Raw genomic sequence first — 14,833 nt, forward strand, 5'->3', positions numbered from 1 at the left:
CAGGGAGAATCGAGGACGTCATCATGACGGCACAGAGGAAATTACATGTGGAATATCCAAAGAAAAGGCTGACTGAACAGGCTGACTGGATTTTTGTTCTTACCTCCAGAAGCAAGAGTCTAACACTTGAGGAAGTGGTCAAACATCCCGAACAGATCTCCATTTTGTTTTTTCTTAGACAAATGAGATAAAGTTTTGTGCAAAGCCTGATGCCTGACACAGACCCAGAGAGCTCGGCACACACACAGGTGTCCTGGCCTAAGGTAAACATAAAACACACACACAAACACACTCGGGGTATAAATCCGATGCACAACAGAATGTTAAATGAATATATATATATATTAATATACAAATATATACACACACACACACACACACACATATATACACACACACACACACACACATATATACACACACACACACACACACATATATACACACACAAAAAAAAAATATACACACACACACACACACACACACACACACACACACACACACACACACACACACACAAAGTGGATTAGAGGCAAAAAGCACAGTGAGTCAGTCCAGATACCAAACAAACAAGTGGAGCCTTTAGAGGCCGAGCGGACTAGAAATAAAAAGGTGGTGGTCCAACAGAGCCACAGTCAGTCTGGGTCTGCAGCTGAAGCTCAGGGTGGGGGTCTGTGCAGGTGGCTGAACCCAAACAGTGGTGAGCAGCATGGCAATCTCAGGGCCGGAGTTAAAACATGTCCAACGTGCCTAGCTAGTTGTGCTCATGCTAACATGCTAGGGCTGGGATTTGACAGGACTTTACTGGATCCAGTAATAAGTCCCTTTGTTTAACCCTTTAATAAACATTTACTTTTAGATACTTTTAGAGCATTTGCAGAAAACGCAGTAGCTGCAGCAGCCACACTGTAAAATCAGGCATCACCATCTTATGGGCTGGTGAAAGTGACAGTTAGCATCATTCTCTGCTGATAAAAACTGCAAGTAGAAATAAATAAAGATGTGTTAGCAAACTTGAAACTGGGGCTAAATGGAGCCAACAACTGAAACCTGACCTGATCTGGCATCTTAGCTAACAAACACATGGCGGACTGGATGTAAGTGCTTGTACTTTTCAGGAAGTCAGTGCTTTTCAAATATTAGAACTAAAACTTTGAGCTCACTGATTGAGTTTTAGGCAGCTTCCATAGCTCTGTCCTTTGATAAATGCACATAAACCCTGATCCAACAGTGAAATTCAAATCTCTCTGAATGTCTGCAGAACCACTCCTGCAGTCAGTGCTCGGGGAATACATCTCCTCAGCTGCAGAGCTGCAGTGTCAACTCAGCAGGGGCTACAGCAAAAGGGAGAATTAAATTTGGTCTTATTAGCTGGGTGCTGAGTGTACAGAGACACTGCAGAGTCCCTCCTGTTAAAAACACTCTAATGCTTTTACACAGACTGATGAATTTAAGCTGCACTTCACTGCAGAGATGCAATCCTTTTCCAGTGAGGGATGGTTAGCAGTTGTTCTAGGACGAGAGCCTGTTCAGCAAGGTATGTTCTGATCTGTTTGAGGAACATGCGTGGTGTGTGTAAATGTGCCTACACTTTAACTTGCCTGTGCATGGACCAGCGAGCTCTTTATTTCTAGCCCCAGACATGTCTGCAGAAGGGTAACGAACGAAACCCCTCGTGGAATTTAGTCTGAAAGCATGAACCAAAGCGGCAGGACACCAAATTAACTCTCACAAACATAAAAAGCACAGAACAGCTGGCACAGAGCTGAGACCAGCACATCTGTGTGTGCTGCTGTTAGCTCTCTGTCTGCACCTTCCTTTGAAAGTCATACTTTCAGATTAGTTAGTAATATGTTGTGTTCTCCCAAACATGCAGTTTGTGTGAGTTTTACAGCCTCCGGCTAGCACTGAGCGGTGTGAGCTGTACATTTTGTTTTGCTGCTACGTCTTCTTGCCGGTTGCTTTTTCTGGTTGTGAGGAGGCGGATGTGCCGCTGGCCATAGTTGCTGTCTGGGATTCGGACGCCTTGCGCTGTGGCTCAGTTGCTGCAGAGACAGGGAGGCTTGTGTTGGGGGTGACCTGAGCTGCTGCACCCGGCCGCTGTGCAGATGCAGAGGTGGCAGTGCTCTCCCTACTTACAGACCCTGATGTGGCCCCTGCTGTGACGTCCTTGCAGGATGGTGTTGCCAGGGTTGCGCAGTCTTTCTGGGAGGAGGATTTGGCCGACCTCTGTGAAGTGGTCGGTGAAGCAGCTCGCTCTGTTTTCTGCCTGGTTGGAGATAGGTGAGGTGACTGAGGGGCTGTGAGCTGTTTGGAGGGGAAGGAAAGGGGGTCAGGGTGGGGGACTTCTGGGGTTCCACCTCTGGAGGGTTTCTGGTCCTTTGAGCTCTTGTCTGCAGGAGCGCTCAGTTTGACAGGACCCAGAACGCTCTTAGCTACTGTCGCAAGCTGGGACATAACTTTGTCAACCCCACTGTCAGAGGGTGGAACTGGGGAGCTAGCGCCCGAGTTGGAGCTTGAAGGGGACGAGGATGACCCACTTAGACTCGCAGCAGCGGCAGCAGCGCACAGTTTCCGATTATCGGCGTCCTTCTTCTCCTTGGGGATGCCAGGAGAGTAGCGGGAGGTGCAGGGAGCATCTCGGCTGTTAGCGGTTCGACAGTCTGTTGTACTTGTGGTGATTCGGGAGGCTGCGGTACTCGTGGAGGCTGTGCAGTCAGGAATACTTGCAGTGCTCATTGTAGAGGGGGCAGTGGTTCCAGGGTCCTCTGCTCTGGACTGGCTCTTTGAGTCTTGTGGAGGAGTCGGATTCAGGAAAGTGTCCTTGCTGACTGAGATGAAGGCACTGCCTGGAGTGGAGAAGGGAAGGGAGCCCTGAGTGGGTTTGGTACCACTTGGCTCCACAACCTTCCTCTCTTGTTGTGCTCCGTCTTCAGTGGATGAGGCAGAGCTGCTGTCCTTTAGGACCAGAGAGGAGGTGCTCTGACTGGACTTTGTTTCTGTAATGGAGGAGGGAGCAGGCGAGGGAGTGGGCCTGCCTACCTGTGAGGGTCCTGTGTGGGTGAATGTGGCATGGGGGGTGCAGGGGGAGAGGCAGAGGGATGGCAGAGTGCCTCCAGGGCCTGTTCTCACAGTGGTGGGCCTCAGCAGGGGAGGAGGGGTGAATGTTGCCCCCCTGCGTCCCTCCTGGCTGTCCTCTGAGCCCTCGTCTGTCTCGTCCTCAGATGAATCAACCTCATGGATGGCGTCTTGCTTCTGCAGTGACTCCCTCCGCTCTGCTCTGTCCTGCCGGATGGCGGACAGTTTGTCCTTCAGCTTGCTCTTCCCGGGGGCCAGGCCCAGTGAGCCAGACACCACACTGAGGGCACCGTCCCCTTCCTGGCGTCCTAACTTCCTGGAAGAGGAGGAGTGTTTCTGCAGGCTGCCCTTCTCCACACCACGTCCTGCTGAGGACAGAAGACTCTCGCTGGCTGACTCCTGGAGGAGACAGAGTAACACGACAGAATGTCACTGATCCCACATCGTGCACAGTGAAGGGAACAGCTAATCATAGAAAACAGGAGCTTTCATGAGTTTGTGGATGTTTCTGGTGAAGGTTTCTGCAGCAGAACATCAACATAAAACTAAAACATTAAACTGTTAGGTTCAAATTGAATTGGTTTTTGGAATCTGTAGCTAGAACACAGCGCAGATAATCTGGTTTCCACTTTTTCGGCTGTGGTTTTGATAAGCACTAAGCCTGAGTAGTCATTCAGCTCCACATCTCATCTGTGCTCCAGCCATGCACACTTCTCCTGTCTGAGAACCAGTTTCAATAGCATGTACATAATATTGCTAACTGCTACATCTTTCCATAAGACGTCCTATTAAACACACTATTGTTCACTGACAGCACCATAATCTCCTTCCAGCGATCCCCATCATCATTATGCTGTTAGAATCCACTGGAGTGTGATTAACTCTTACCTGGAGGCTCTGCAGGCTCGGCTCCCTCTGCAGAATCTCCTTCTTAAACTCTGAATGGGAGATGTCCAGACTGTGTTTACGACTCCCTACAGCTGCTCCCACCGTCAGCTTCTTGTCCCCTGCTGCTGCGACCCCAGACGGGGATGAGGGGGGGTTAGAGAGGGAGGCAGCCAGTTTCTCAGCTGACTGCACCCTCTTGAGGAGTGGAGAGCGTGGAGGCTCTGCACTCTTAGGTCTGGATATCTGCCTCACCAGGGGAGGGGAGGAGTGCAGCTTTACAGGGAACGATGGGCCCCCGGTGGACTGGCCCAGAGCATGGCTGGACAGCGGGGAGGGGGAGCGCTGTGGGGAGCTGCTCTGAGGGGTCGGTGAAGGTGTGCGGGCCAGAGGAGACAGGGGGATGTTGCCGGCAGACTTTCGGCGTGGAGAGCGGTACTGGCGCTGGAGCTTCGGGGCGAGACCGTGGAGGGAGCTGGGCCGGATGTGGCCCGAGCTCGCTGGGGAGTTTGGGACACTGGAACTGGGGGAGCTGCTCTGAGAAGAGTTTCCACCAACTGAGGGGGGAGAGAGAGAGGGAGTGGAGTAATGCAGCAGGGCTGTACTAAGAGACAATGCCATGAAATACAGCTCTGTTCAAGCTGAACTGATTTAGAAGACAATTAACACATTAACTGGTGAGGGGCTGTGTCTCTGACCTGAGTGGACGGAGTCTGGTATGGACCTGTAGCCCTGGGTCGGGCTCCGTGGCGACAGGTTGTGTGTCGGAGAGCCGGGGCCGCTCTCGCCAGAGGACAGGGAGCGGTTTAAGGAGGACAGACTACGGCTGGTGTGGAGAAGAGACGCCTGCTTGGTGATCTTCCTGAACAGAGACGTCTTCTTCTTACTGCAACGGACACAGAGGAAACAGCTCTAAGCAACCTCACGTGATGTCTGGTATGCCCCAGGTGTGTGTGTATGTCTGTGTGTGTCCCACCTGTCCTGTCCCTCCTTGTTCTTGGTCTTCTTGTTGCGTCTCGCCATCTTGGATTTTTGGCTCGTCTTTCGGGCAGGGCCGACTTTGATGGACGTGTTCTCAAACGGGGTGGCAGAGATGGACACCTTGGCGCCGCCCTACGAGAACACACACAGTGTTTATGTCACTTTACTCAGATACTGGTGTAAATTTGGAAGTTACATTTTTATGTTACAAGTATTTTATGTCACAACCTGGGCAGGTGAGTGGAAACCGATTGTGACATTATGTATGTTACCAACAGACATCTGGTGTCTGGATGGTTCTATTTAGCATGAATTCATATTCATTTTCAAAACTAAAATACAGCAAAAATAGCCTCTTTTGTGCACGTGTGAGTCCACAATCTTATTTTATTGGAAAGATATTTGCAGTTTGACTTCATGTTCTTTAAGAAGTCATCATTTAGGTCAAACGAATGTTTTATTAAATTAAAAAGCATAAAGCAAAAAAGGAGAACACTTAAAGTAAACAAACAAGATAAAAAAGTGCCCGTGGCGTGCACTCTGGCTGTTATCAGTACTGTGCCTTCAAGACGTGATTTTACTGGAGGGAAAAAGCGGAGTTGAGCCAACTTTATGTTTGTACCTTCAGAATGAGCTCCACCACCTCAGTGTGAACCAGACCGTGCACCGGCTCTCCGTTGACATGGGTGATCAGGTCGCCCTCCCTCAGCCCCGCCTCATGGGCCGGACCGCCCTCCTCCACATGCTGAGAGAGGCAGAGGAGGACAGAGGAAGGAGCAGAAGCAACATGAGGAGATAGAAAAAAGGCAAGGTGTTGGAGGGAGATGTAGAAAAGGTCTCTGGACCAAGCCTGTTTTATTGTTGTTTACTGCCATCTTCTGTCAACGATAAAACCCCCGTTCACTGCAACCACACCAACGCTATTATAACGTGATTGTCAGTCTAAAAAAGTACAGAAATCTAACCTGCTAATAATACCTGTAATATAGTAGTTTATTGTCAGTGTCAGCTACTTTTCTTCTACATTTTGGATTTTGTGATTAGTTTTTTTTATTTCAATCAGGAGAAGCTGGTTTGAAACAAATGACTGATGCGTCTGACTCTTAAAGATCTTTGTGAAGTTGAGGCATCAACAGGTAACGTGTTAACATGGGCACTGCGGGCTCACCCAGACCATGTGGTGCACAGTGTAGATGTCGGAGTCGCCCATGTAGACCCGGATGGCTCTCAGAGTGAAGCCGTACTTCTTCCCCGCTCTGTGGATGATAATGGCAGGTTTGACGCCGCTGACGGCTGGCGACAGGTCCCGGCTCGGGGACGAGTCTCGTGACGACGGGTTGGATGACAGCGAGTGGGGTGACATCGGGCTGGCCAGTGGGGAGGCTCCATGGTGGTCTAGGGGTGGACAGATATTACAGCCTTACTGAGTAAGTATTTATAATAATCAAGGAATATTACCTTTATTTCCCATGAAAGTTCAAGATCCACTACACTTAGAAGCAATATATATGTGAAACGTGACAGAAACTCCAATTGATTACATCCGGGTGTTCAACAGACAGATGCACTGACCTGCGGGGATCATCAGTGACAGCGTGGTGGCGGAGGCCGACTTGATGACCTTGTTAAGTGGCCTGGAGCTCACTGTTGCCGTGTGTTTGTCTGTGTCCCCTGAGAGCAGCCGGTGCCGCGCCCGGCGAGCCGCCAGGTCACTGATGGCCTTCGGAGTCGATGGAGAGTCGCTGTCTGATGCACCTTTAGCAGCTCCACTGGTGCCACCATTGCTGCCGTTACCACCGTTAACACGTTCACAGATGTCGCCTGAGCTGCCCGCTGCATTGACAGAGGAATTAATGTCAGGGAGACGGTCGGAAAAAACCTTTCCAGTGTGCATGACAAAATTCAGGGAAACAAGGTTTCTACTGATATCAGTGGTGTAAAGGTAAAGAAAGTTAAGGGGGATTCTGGAGAAATCATGCAGGAAGTTTGACAGTGATTTCTCTCTGCAGTAACTTTGACCAGAAGAAAGTTGGGTTCATGTAAAACTGGTCTTTTCTTTGCATTTATGGATCAGATTTCGTTTGTACTGACGTGTGAGTGTGGCCTTGCTCAGTGGGCTGGAAGTGGAGCTCGGGGTGGTGGGAGACTCGTCCAGCTTCAGCTCTCTCTCCACTGGGATCTCTGGGATGGCAAGGGGGAGCTCGTCACTCCGTGGACCCCTCACTGCACTCGGACCCAGCAGGCTGGGACTCTTACGACTTACAGCTGCACCGGAAAGACAGACAAAGAACAGGCTGAGTTAGGAGCTGGAGTTACAGCTTGTATACAGTTACTGCTTGTACTTCGAGGGGTTCCCCAAGCAGCAGCTGCCTACTCACCAGTGTGACAACCCACGTCCCCAATTAAGTTCACGGTTACAGCAATTTATGACCCTGTTTCAAAAGCGAGGTTTTCTTGATTGCAGATAATTTGACCGATTGTCTGCATTAGTAGCAATGCTAACCTGGATGTGTACACACTGTGCTGCCGTAAACAGCTTCCACAAACCAACCAGAGTTGTATCATGTCAGATTTTATTTCTTTCCAGAGCCTCAGCAACTTTCTTTGCTATGCTCACTCCTTCAGGGCTGATGTGAAGTGCTGCTTCTCCTGACAGTGAACGGCCACCGGCCAGCGATACATTCCTCCTGTGTTTTTTTACCTCCTTCCTCCTCGGAGGAGATGGCAAAGCGCGGCATCTCAATGATGGCGGAGCAGCAGCGTCTCCGCACTGTCAGAGGGGGGCTGGAGTCGCTCTCAGTGTGGGACGACTCAGAGACTGACAGACGCTTCCGCAGTCTGGAGAGGGGAAGGTGGGCAAAGATCAGACATGTCGCAAAAATAAAGGAGACAGCAAGTCAAGACACTCACATTCCAGGTGGGTTCCTATTTGAATTAATAAATACCCACAGAAAATATCACGCTAAATGCACAAAGTTCTCTAGAACTAAAAATAATGCAAACTATTTTTGAAGATAGAAAATGACTGTGAATGACTGGGCCTGTTTAGAGGAACTCACATCTCTGGAGATCCCACCAGCCAGGATCGATCCCTGGACTTGAGTCCACTCAGGCTGTCAATGCGATCTCCTCCTTCCTCGCTGAGGCTGCGTTTGGTGGGTGGAGGCGTCCTCTTCTCCTCATGCAGGGACAGACGCTCCATGCTGCTGTACACCTGCAAATAACACGCATCAGAGCTCAGCTGACACAGTTCACATTTGGAAGTACACAAACAGAGCTGCAGTTGGATTTTAGAAAAAAATTGCATTATATTATACTGTAGATCTAATAATGTATTTCAAACCTTTTTCCCTTAGTCTATTTAATTTTAAAATTTAATGCAAAAGACAGCTCTATCAAGGCTGTTTATGGTGGTATTTTTGTTGTCTGGCATCATGGGATAATGTGCTGGATTTGCTGAATTGAACCAAGTGCATGAGGAACCAGTGAAGCGATATCAACAATGTCCTACATGACGAAATCCTTGGTCTCTTCCTTGACAAACAGTCTAAAATGTCTTTTGTTGTTTCAGGAGAGTTTAACAGGCCGTAAACAGAATTTACAGACAGATATTACTTTGTACCTTGCTGAAGCGAGGTGAGCAGGAGGAAAACTGTCGAATCTCCACGTGTTCATCATCATTCGTGTCGTCCTCCTCTTCTGAGTCCACGTGGTGGTACCGATCAGAGCGAGCTACGAGACAGCAAGTGGTCAGGTTAGATGTCGATTACAGTCTGAGTACTGATGTTCAGACCGCTAACACCAGCCAGCTATCAGCCAGACAGAGACGTACTGTCGAAGTAGCTGGTGTCGTCCTCAGACTCCAGCTGGGGGATGAACTCAGCTTTCTGCCTTAGCAGGCTGTTCCAGTCCAGCTCGGTGAAGAACGGGTGCTGCTTCACCTCAAAGGCGCTTCCTGTGGACACGAACAGAGACTTGAAGGAGCGCAGTGAGACGGATGAGAACAGATAACTGGAGACCAGCTTGGGCCAAACACCTGGATTTTGAGGAACCCATTCCAACAGAGTGCTGACTGAGCCCAAAGAAGAAAAACAAACCTAACACACAAGGGCATCTACAGAGGGGGAACAACGAGGCTCCTTGAAACACCTTTCCATAATTTTTAGTTTCATAATTTTCTAGTTCTTCAAATGTGTGTGTGTTACCTGTGCCGAGCCTCTCCAGAGGGTTTTGTCTCAGCAGTTGGGCGATGAGGTCCTGAGCCTCCTGAGGTAGAGCTTCATCACCCTCCGGCCAGATGATCTCATCTAATGCAGCGCACAGACAGAGTACAAACACAGATCTGTGGTGTGAGCCCAGATACTGCAGCTGCTTTTATTAGTAAAAAACAGAGGAAATGAGACACCGGGACCAAGTAGGGCTGACAAAATCCCAGTTGGTTTCCTCCTCCTCCCAGACCTTTCTATCTAATATATGATTACAATGTCACACACATAATTTATAACACTCACACAGAGCCCAACGAAACAGGACCTGAGAGACAAAACGTGATGATTTAACACAGTTACATTTCTCATAAATCAGTCTTGAATGTGTCCCTGTTACTTACAACTTAGTAGGATTTTAAGGACAATTCTGCTTCATTGTGACTTAAGTCTCATTTACACAGAAAAGTCAACAGAATGTTCAGATCACCTAACCTCCTTATCTGAAGATGAAACTTAAAGACACTGCACATCAAATGGCAGTAATTCCCTCACCGCACAACCAAACTGTGTGACCATAAGTACTGTAAGTACAGTAGGTCAAAGTCAGAGCAGAACGTCTGTGACAGATGTTTAATGTAAGTCGTCTGGGGAATGCATTTTACCTTTCAACATCTGTTTATTGTTCCAAATACTTCTATCTATTGTGGGGTTTGTTCCATCTGGCCTGATTGTGTTACAATGTCACTGATTGAAGAGGACAAAACATCAGAAATACGACCCTGGATGTGAAAATTAATGTTTGTTTCAGTTATATCACGCTAATCCCATGACCATCTTCTCAGCAACATGTTGTCTAAATTAACCTGAGTGAATTTGTTCCTGCCGAGTTTTCGACTTTAAGAGTTTGAAATTCACGACTCTACGTGATGAACCTTCCTGACAAACCCCCCGCAGACAGACAGTCCAGGCACAGAGAGGCCCTCGTTTGTACCACACTGCATCAATAAAAGACACACACAGAGATCAATACAGGTTTACGATCATTGACTTTTCCTTTCATAAAGGGAATTCAAAGGAGGAATAAGAGCAGAGGAGAAATCACAATTGATTTTATGCCATCTAAGTCGAGCCTGTGCTTCTCCGCTGTCCATGACTTATGATTTGCTCAGGTCTGCTGTTCTCACTCCTGGGGCCCTGACATCTAATATTCACAATAAAATGTGGACATAACAACACCTTTATGGGAAAATGGGAACTGGACAACATCCATTTTAAGTGTTTTATCCATATTGTAAGAAAACATTTTCTGGCCAACTTTGGCACAGAGTCTTTCTGTCCGTCACTCGTGTCTGTTTTGATAAATGTTTACTGGCTTCGCTGGAGAGATGCAGTCATAACAGCTTTGCAACTGAGAAAACAAAGGACATTAAAAGTTTAAATAGACATTGGTGGGGGGGAGACTGTGGAGATTAAAACCCGTCACTGGCAAAATGAAATTCACTGCTGCATCTTCATAACAAAAGTGTCTATGCATGGGAATGGGTAGTCAGCTGCTAACATACTAACTAGCCGCACACTGCTAGCTATTCACAAAATGCATCAAAAGTTACAGCCACAACAAACGTTTTAGAGAGTGGTTTTATAACACAGGATAATGAGAGTGCACGGCAGCACTTTGGGGACACAATGCTGTGTTGTTATACAATAAACACCGATGTGACTGGGCTGGAAAGTGTCTCTGATGACCAAAGTTATAAGAAACAAATCACTGTAAGCTGCTTTTAGGAGCAGTACGTCAGATGATCTACTCACCACTGATGACCTGCCCAAACAGTTCCTCTGGTGTGTCTCCGAAGAAGGGAGCGCAGCCCACCAGAAACTCGTACAGGATGACTCCCATCGCCCACCAGTCCACCGGCTTCCCATAGCCTTGACGGAGAATCACCTCTGGGGCGATGTACTCTGGAGTGCCACACACCTGAAGAAGCATCAGCACAGAGAAAAGCAGCTAAACACATGGGAAACATGGCAACTTAACCAGCCCACACAGTATTTACAAGGTCTTGTGAAACTCCAACAAAGAATTTGTTGTCCTAAAAAAAATGTTTGTTTGATTTGTTGATTTTATCAGTCGCAACATCTGGTAAAGTTCCATTTAACTGCTAACAGTATGTGACTAGCAGCTACAAAAAACACCTATGGGCATTTTATAATCATCAGTCACTTCTTTCAACAGCTGCAAACTTGTCACACTTTATTGCAAAATAAAAAATTAGCACAATGATTTGGAAAAGCAGTTGAATTGATGATGTTGGGCCAGAAAAACAACAGCAAAACAGAAAAGGCTTTCTAGAAGGTGAAGAAGTGAGCTGGCACCTGTTTATCCAGGAACTCTCTGGTGTCCTTCTCTATGTGTCCTTCATACAGGTTTGTGGTCAAGCTCATCAAACCGATCTTGGAAAGACCGAAGTCTGTCAACTTGATGTGTCCCATCGATGTGATGAGAAGACTGCAGGATGTAAAATGAAAGAAGCTTAGTTTTAGACACCATCTACAGACTAATGCTGTGTGTTTAATGTAAACAGAATGACAAAGAACAAGTGTGTGTGTGTCTTACTTGTCTGGTTTGAGGTCTCGGTGCACGATGCCATAGTTGTGAAGATATTCCAATGCAAGGACGGTCTCGGCGAAGTACATACGGGCCATATCGACCGGCAGGGCTCCTATATTCTTCAGCAGTGTGGCACAGTCTCCACCTACAGAGGACGGCGGCGATGACTTTGGGCAACACAGTACTAGTGGCAAAACTAACAATGAACTCCGATAACAATGACCTTACCCTCCACATACTCCATCACCATGCAGAGGTGCCTCCTAGTCTCAAAGGAGCAGAACATGGAGACAACGAAGGGGTTCTCAGCGAACGTCAGGATGTCTCGCTCCACGAAGGCCTGCTGGATCTGGTTCCTCAGGATCAGGTTCTGCTTGTTGATCTTCTTCATGGCGAAACGCTGCCGGGTCTCCTTGTGACGCACCAGGAACACAGCACTGCACCAAACAAGAAGCCAGGGGATGTTTAAACCGTATGCTTCAGTAGGAATACGTATATTCTCCATCAGAATGAATGAATGATACACCAGGGAAAGCACTTAGCCACTGCGCCTCTGTGCCGCCATCTTACACAGAACATTAAGAACATTTAAGTTAAAATCACTGGTTGGAAATGAAGCTGGCATGTATTAAAATGAGAATAACAGGATAAATGACATGTTGCTGTACCCGTAGGCGCCGTTACTGATGAGCTTGATGTTTTCAAAGTCCTCTTCTCGAGGAGTTTTGGTTTTAGCCTGTGGTGGCGCTGCTGGCACAGTGGTTCCACGACTCTGGCAGACACGCAACACAAAGAAGAAATGTTTGCATCCAGCACAGAAACAAAATGTGTGAAAGCTACTCTCATCTATCAGGAGGGAACAGCATATTTGTTTAGTCAACTTTTCAAAAAAAAAGTCCTGGGTGACTTTTTTGGGAACACTAACTGATAAGCTATTTCAGATAAATTCTTAGCTGCCAGTCCTTTAAGCAGATTGTGTTTTCTACACAGATGTTGATGGTGGTTCTGCACTCACATCCACTGACTCGTCAGTCTCTGGGGTTTCCGGGTTCCCACTGTCATAGCTGCTCAGCTGCGCCATTTCTATGAAAAGACAGAGGATTAGTAAGCGAACTGAACCAGAACAGGAAACTCGAGTAACAAAGAGAAACGTCCTGAATGTGCTACGTTAGGCTCAACCACACATGACACCTGCTCTGATCCCCTCTCACTACACTTAGAGGAAAATAAATAAAAATGTTGATTCTGAGATGGTGTACCCTCCAGGGGGTCCCTGGTGAGGCCCAGCTGGCTGATGATGTATCTGGGGATGTCAGACTTGATGCCCTGGCCCTCCTTGGCATGGCCCTCTGCCGCTTCCAACAGGTGGTAGAACTCCTCAGGATCAAACTCCTGCAGGGGCGGGAGGACGGGGACAGAGGTGAGGAGAAGAAGCAAGGAGACAGAAAAAAGAAACAGCTGTAGATCTGACAGTAAGAACTAAATTAGACAAACACTGAGAAATCTTTACAAAGAAACATTGTTATGTACATATCACGTATGAACGTTGATTGTGTTATGTAGTTTTACTGCAAGATTCCTGTTCCAAGGTTGTTTATGCTCTTAAAATAAAACTAAAGGTTGTTCTGTCTCATAGGTCATGACTGTGTTTCACATTGTGAAACATGGCATAAAGAAACTGACACATTATTATTCGATTGCAGATCAAAACTGTGACATCATAGATTATTAACCAGATTTCAACTTCTAGTCTAGTTTAGTGAAACTCAGGACAAACTGACACCATAAACCGCTCTCTCTGCCCCTCCCGTCCTATTTCCTGAAGCTACAGATACCAGTTTGGGACAAACTGTCCAAAATGCAGCCTCCAGTCTGAAGCTAGCGTTATCTGGCTAACAGTCAACGTGTCAGTTCAGTAGAACGCCGTGATTACCGCTGATGTGACACAAAGCACTGACGTTACACAAAGCTCCAGTTACTCCCAAATTAAACTCCTATTAATTCAGCACAAAGGTAAAATCATGACCATGCTAGGTGGCTAATGCTACCAAAACAGCTTTAGCTTTAGATGCTAACACATCTTGAGGGGGGTCATTTAGTGGACGTGCACTGACCACACAGTGTAGAGAACCTGAAACAACAACAGAAGGGCTGTGGAGCTGTGGTGTAAAGATGGAGGCTGTTTTTGTTGCACACCCTAATATTACTCCTGTGTTCCCTGACATAGAGGCCATCACTGTTGCACTCCCACTTCTGCACACACAGCACATACAGTATACATGTATACCCCATCCCTGCCCCCTCTTCTATCTGTTTGCTTCCATTTGTGAAAACTCATCCTGATCGGTGTCACAGCTTCTGCCGCATGTGATTAGTCAAAGCTAATGATGTGAGCACCAGGGCGGCCTCCCCTCCTCTCCTCCCTCCCCACCACCCCTGCAGTTACCCATCTGTCTTCATCTGGTCTCCCTTCTTCACTTTCTCCTACCCTGGCTCATTTCTGGGCTCACACACGGTTGGCTTCACCTGTTCGGCCCATTCCCACTTGAACTGATGACGCTGTGTTTGGAAGAAGTGCGCATGTGAAGGGGAGCTGATGGTGAGGATGATACCTCAGGTGGCGGGGACACCTCTGAATATAATGTTGTGCAGGACAAAACCACCTTTGACTATGATCTTAATAGTAAACATATAATTAAATTTATACATTTATGACAATTTCACCAAAAACGGAAACATTTTAAGTGTCATGCACACAGATGTTAAGGTGGAAGTGTGGCATTGAAGTGCATACAGTTGTACCTAATAAAGTGGCCTGTGAGTGTACAGTATAAGTGCTTCTAAACAGTGCTTAAGTACAGTTACTTTACTTTAATCTTTATCTTATAAGAAAAACCTCACTAAGAATAAAAATCTCTTTTGTAAGAGTCCCAGCCAGGAAGACAGCTCTATCACACCATCCATCCATCCATCCATTTTCCTCCGCTTATCCGGGACCGGGTCACGGGGGCAGCAGTCTAAGCAAAGATGCCCAGACTTCCTTCTCTCCAGACACTTCCTCCAGCTCCTC

The 14,833-nt window shown here is 47.3% G+C and overlaps 1 protein-coding gene across 1 annotated transcript in view; it reads right to left on the reverse strand.

The window, feature by feature from the left end:
- Nucleotides 1–480: 480 nt before the first annotated feature.
- The window catches only part of mast2 (microtubule associated serine/threonine kinase 2), a 106,492-nt gene continuing 92,139 nt past the window's right edge, over nt 481–14,833 (reverse strand). The window contains exons 12-31 of the mRNA XM_020609076.1: nt 13,023–13,155; nt 12,779–12,846; nt 12,432–12,535; nt 11,992–12,200; nt 11,770–11,908; nt 11,529–11,661; nt 10,965–11,130; nt 9,150–9,251; nt 8,777–8,899; nt 8,567–8,676; nt 8,004–8,158; nt 7,646–7,782; nt 7,036–7,209; nt 6,517–6,777; nt 6,113–6,339; nt 5,567–5,689; nt 4,940–5,076; nt 4,662–4,849; nt 3,967–4,520; nt 481–3,477 (exon numbers count right to left, since the gene is read on the reverse strand). Of these exons, the coding sequence (XP_020464732.1) occupies nt 1,942–3,477; nt 3,967–4,520; nt 4,662–4,849; nt 4,940–5,076; nt 5,567–5,689; nt 6,113–6,339; nt 6,517–6,777; nt 7,036–7,209; nt 7,646–7,782; nt 8,004–8,158; nt 8,567–8,676; nt 8,777–8,899; nt 9,150–9,251; nt 10,965–11,130; nt 11,529–11,661; nt 11,770–11,908; nt 11,992–12,200; nt 12,432–12,535; nt 12,779–12,846; nt 13,023–13,155 (4,779 nt within the window). The 3' untranslated portion in view covers nt 481–1,941. The remainder of the gene's footprint in view (nt 3,478–3,966; nt 4,521–4,661; nt 4,850–4,939; nt 5,077–5,566; nt 5,690–6,112; nt 6,340–6,516; nt 6,778–7,035; nt 7,210–7,645; nt 7,783–8,003; nt 8,159–8,566; nt 8,677–8,776; nt 8,900–9,149; nt 9,252–10,964; nt 11,131–11,528; nt 11,662–11,769; nt 11,909–11,991; nt 12,201–12,431; nt 12,536–12,778; nt 12,847–13,022; nt 13,156–14,833) is intronic.

This window comes from Monopterus albus, unplaced genomic scaffold, assembly GCF_001952655.1.
Source record: "Monopterus albus unplaced genomic scaffold, M_albus_1.0 scaffold98.1, whole genome shotgun sequence".
Lineage (NCBI taxonomy): Eukaryota > Metazoa > Chordata > Actinopteri > Synbranchiformes > Synbranchidae > Monopterus > Monopterus albus.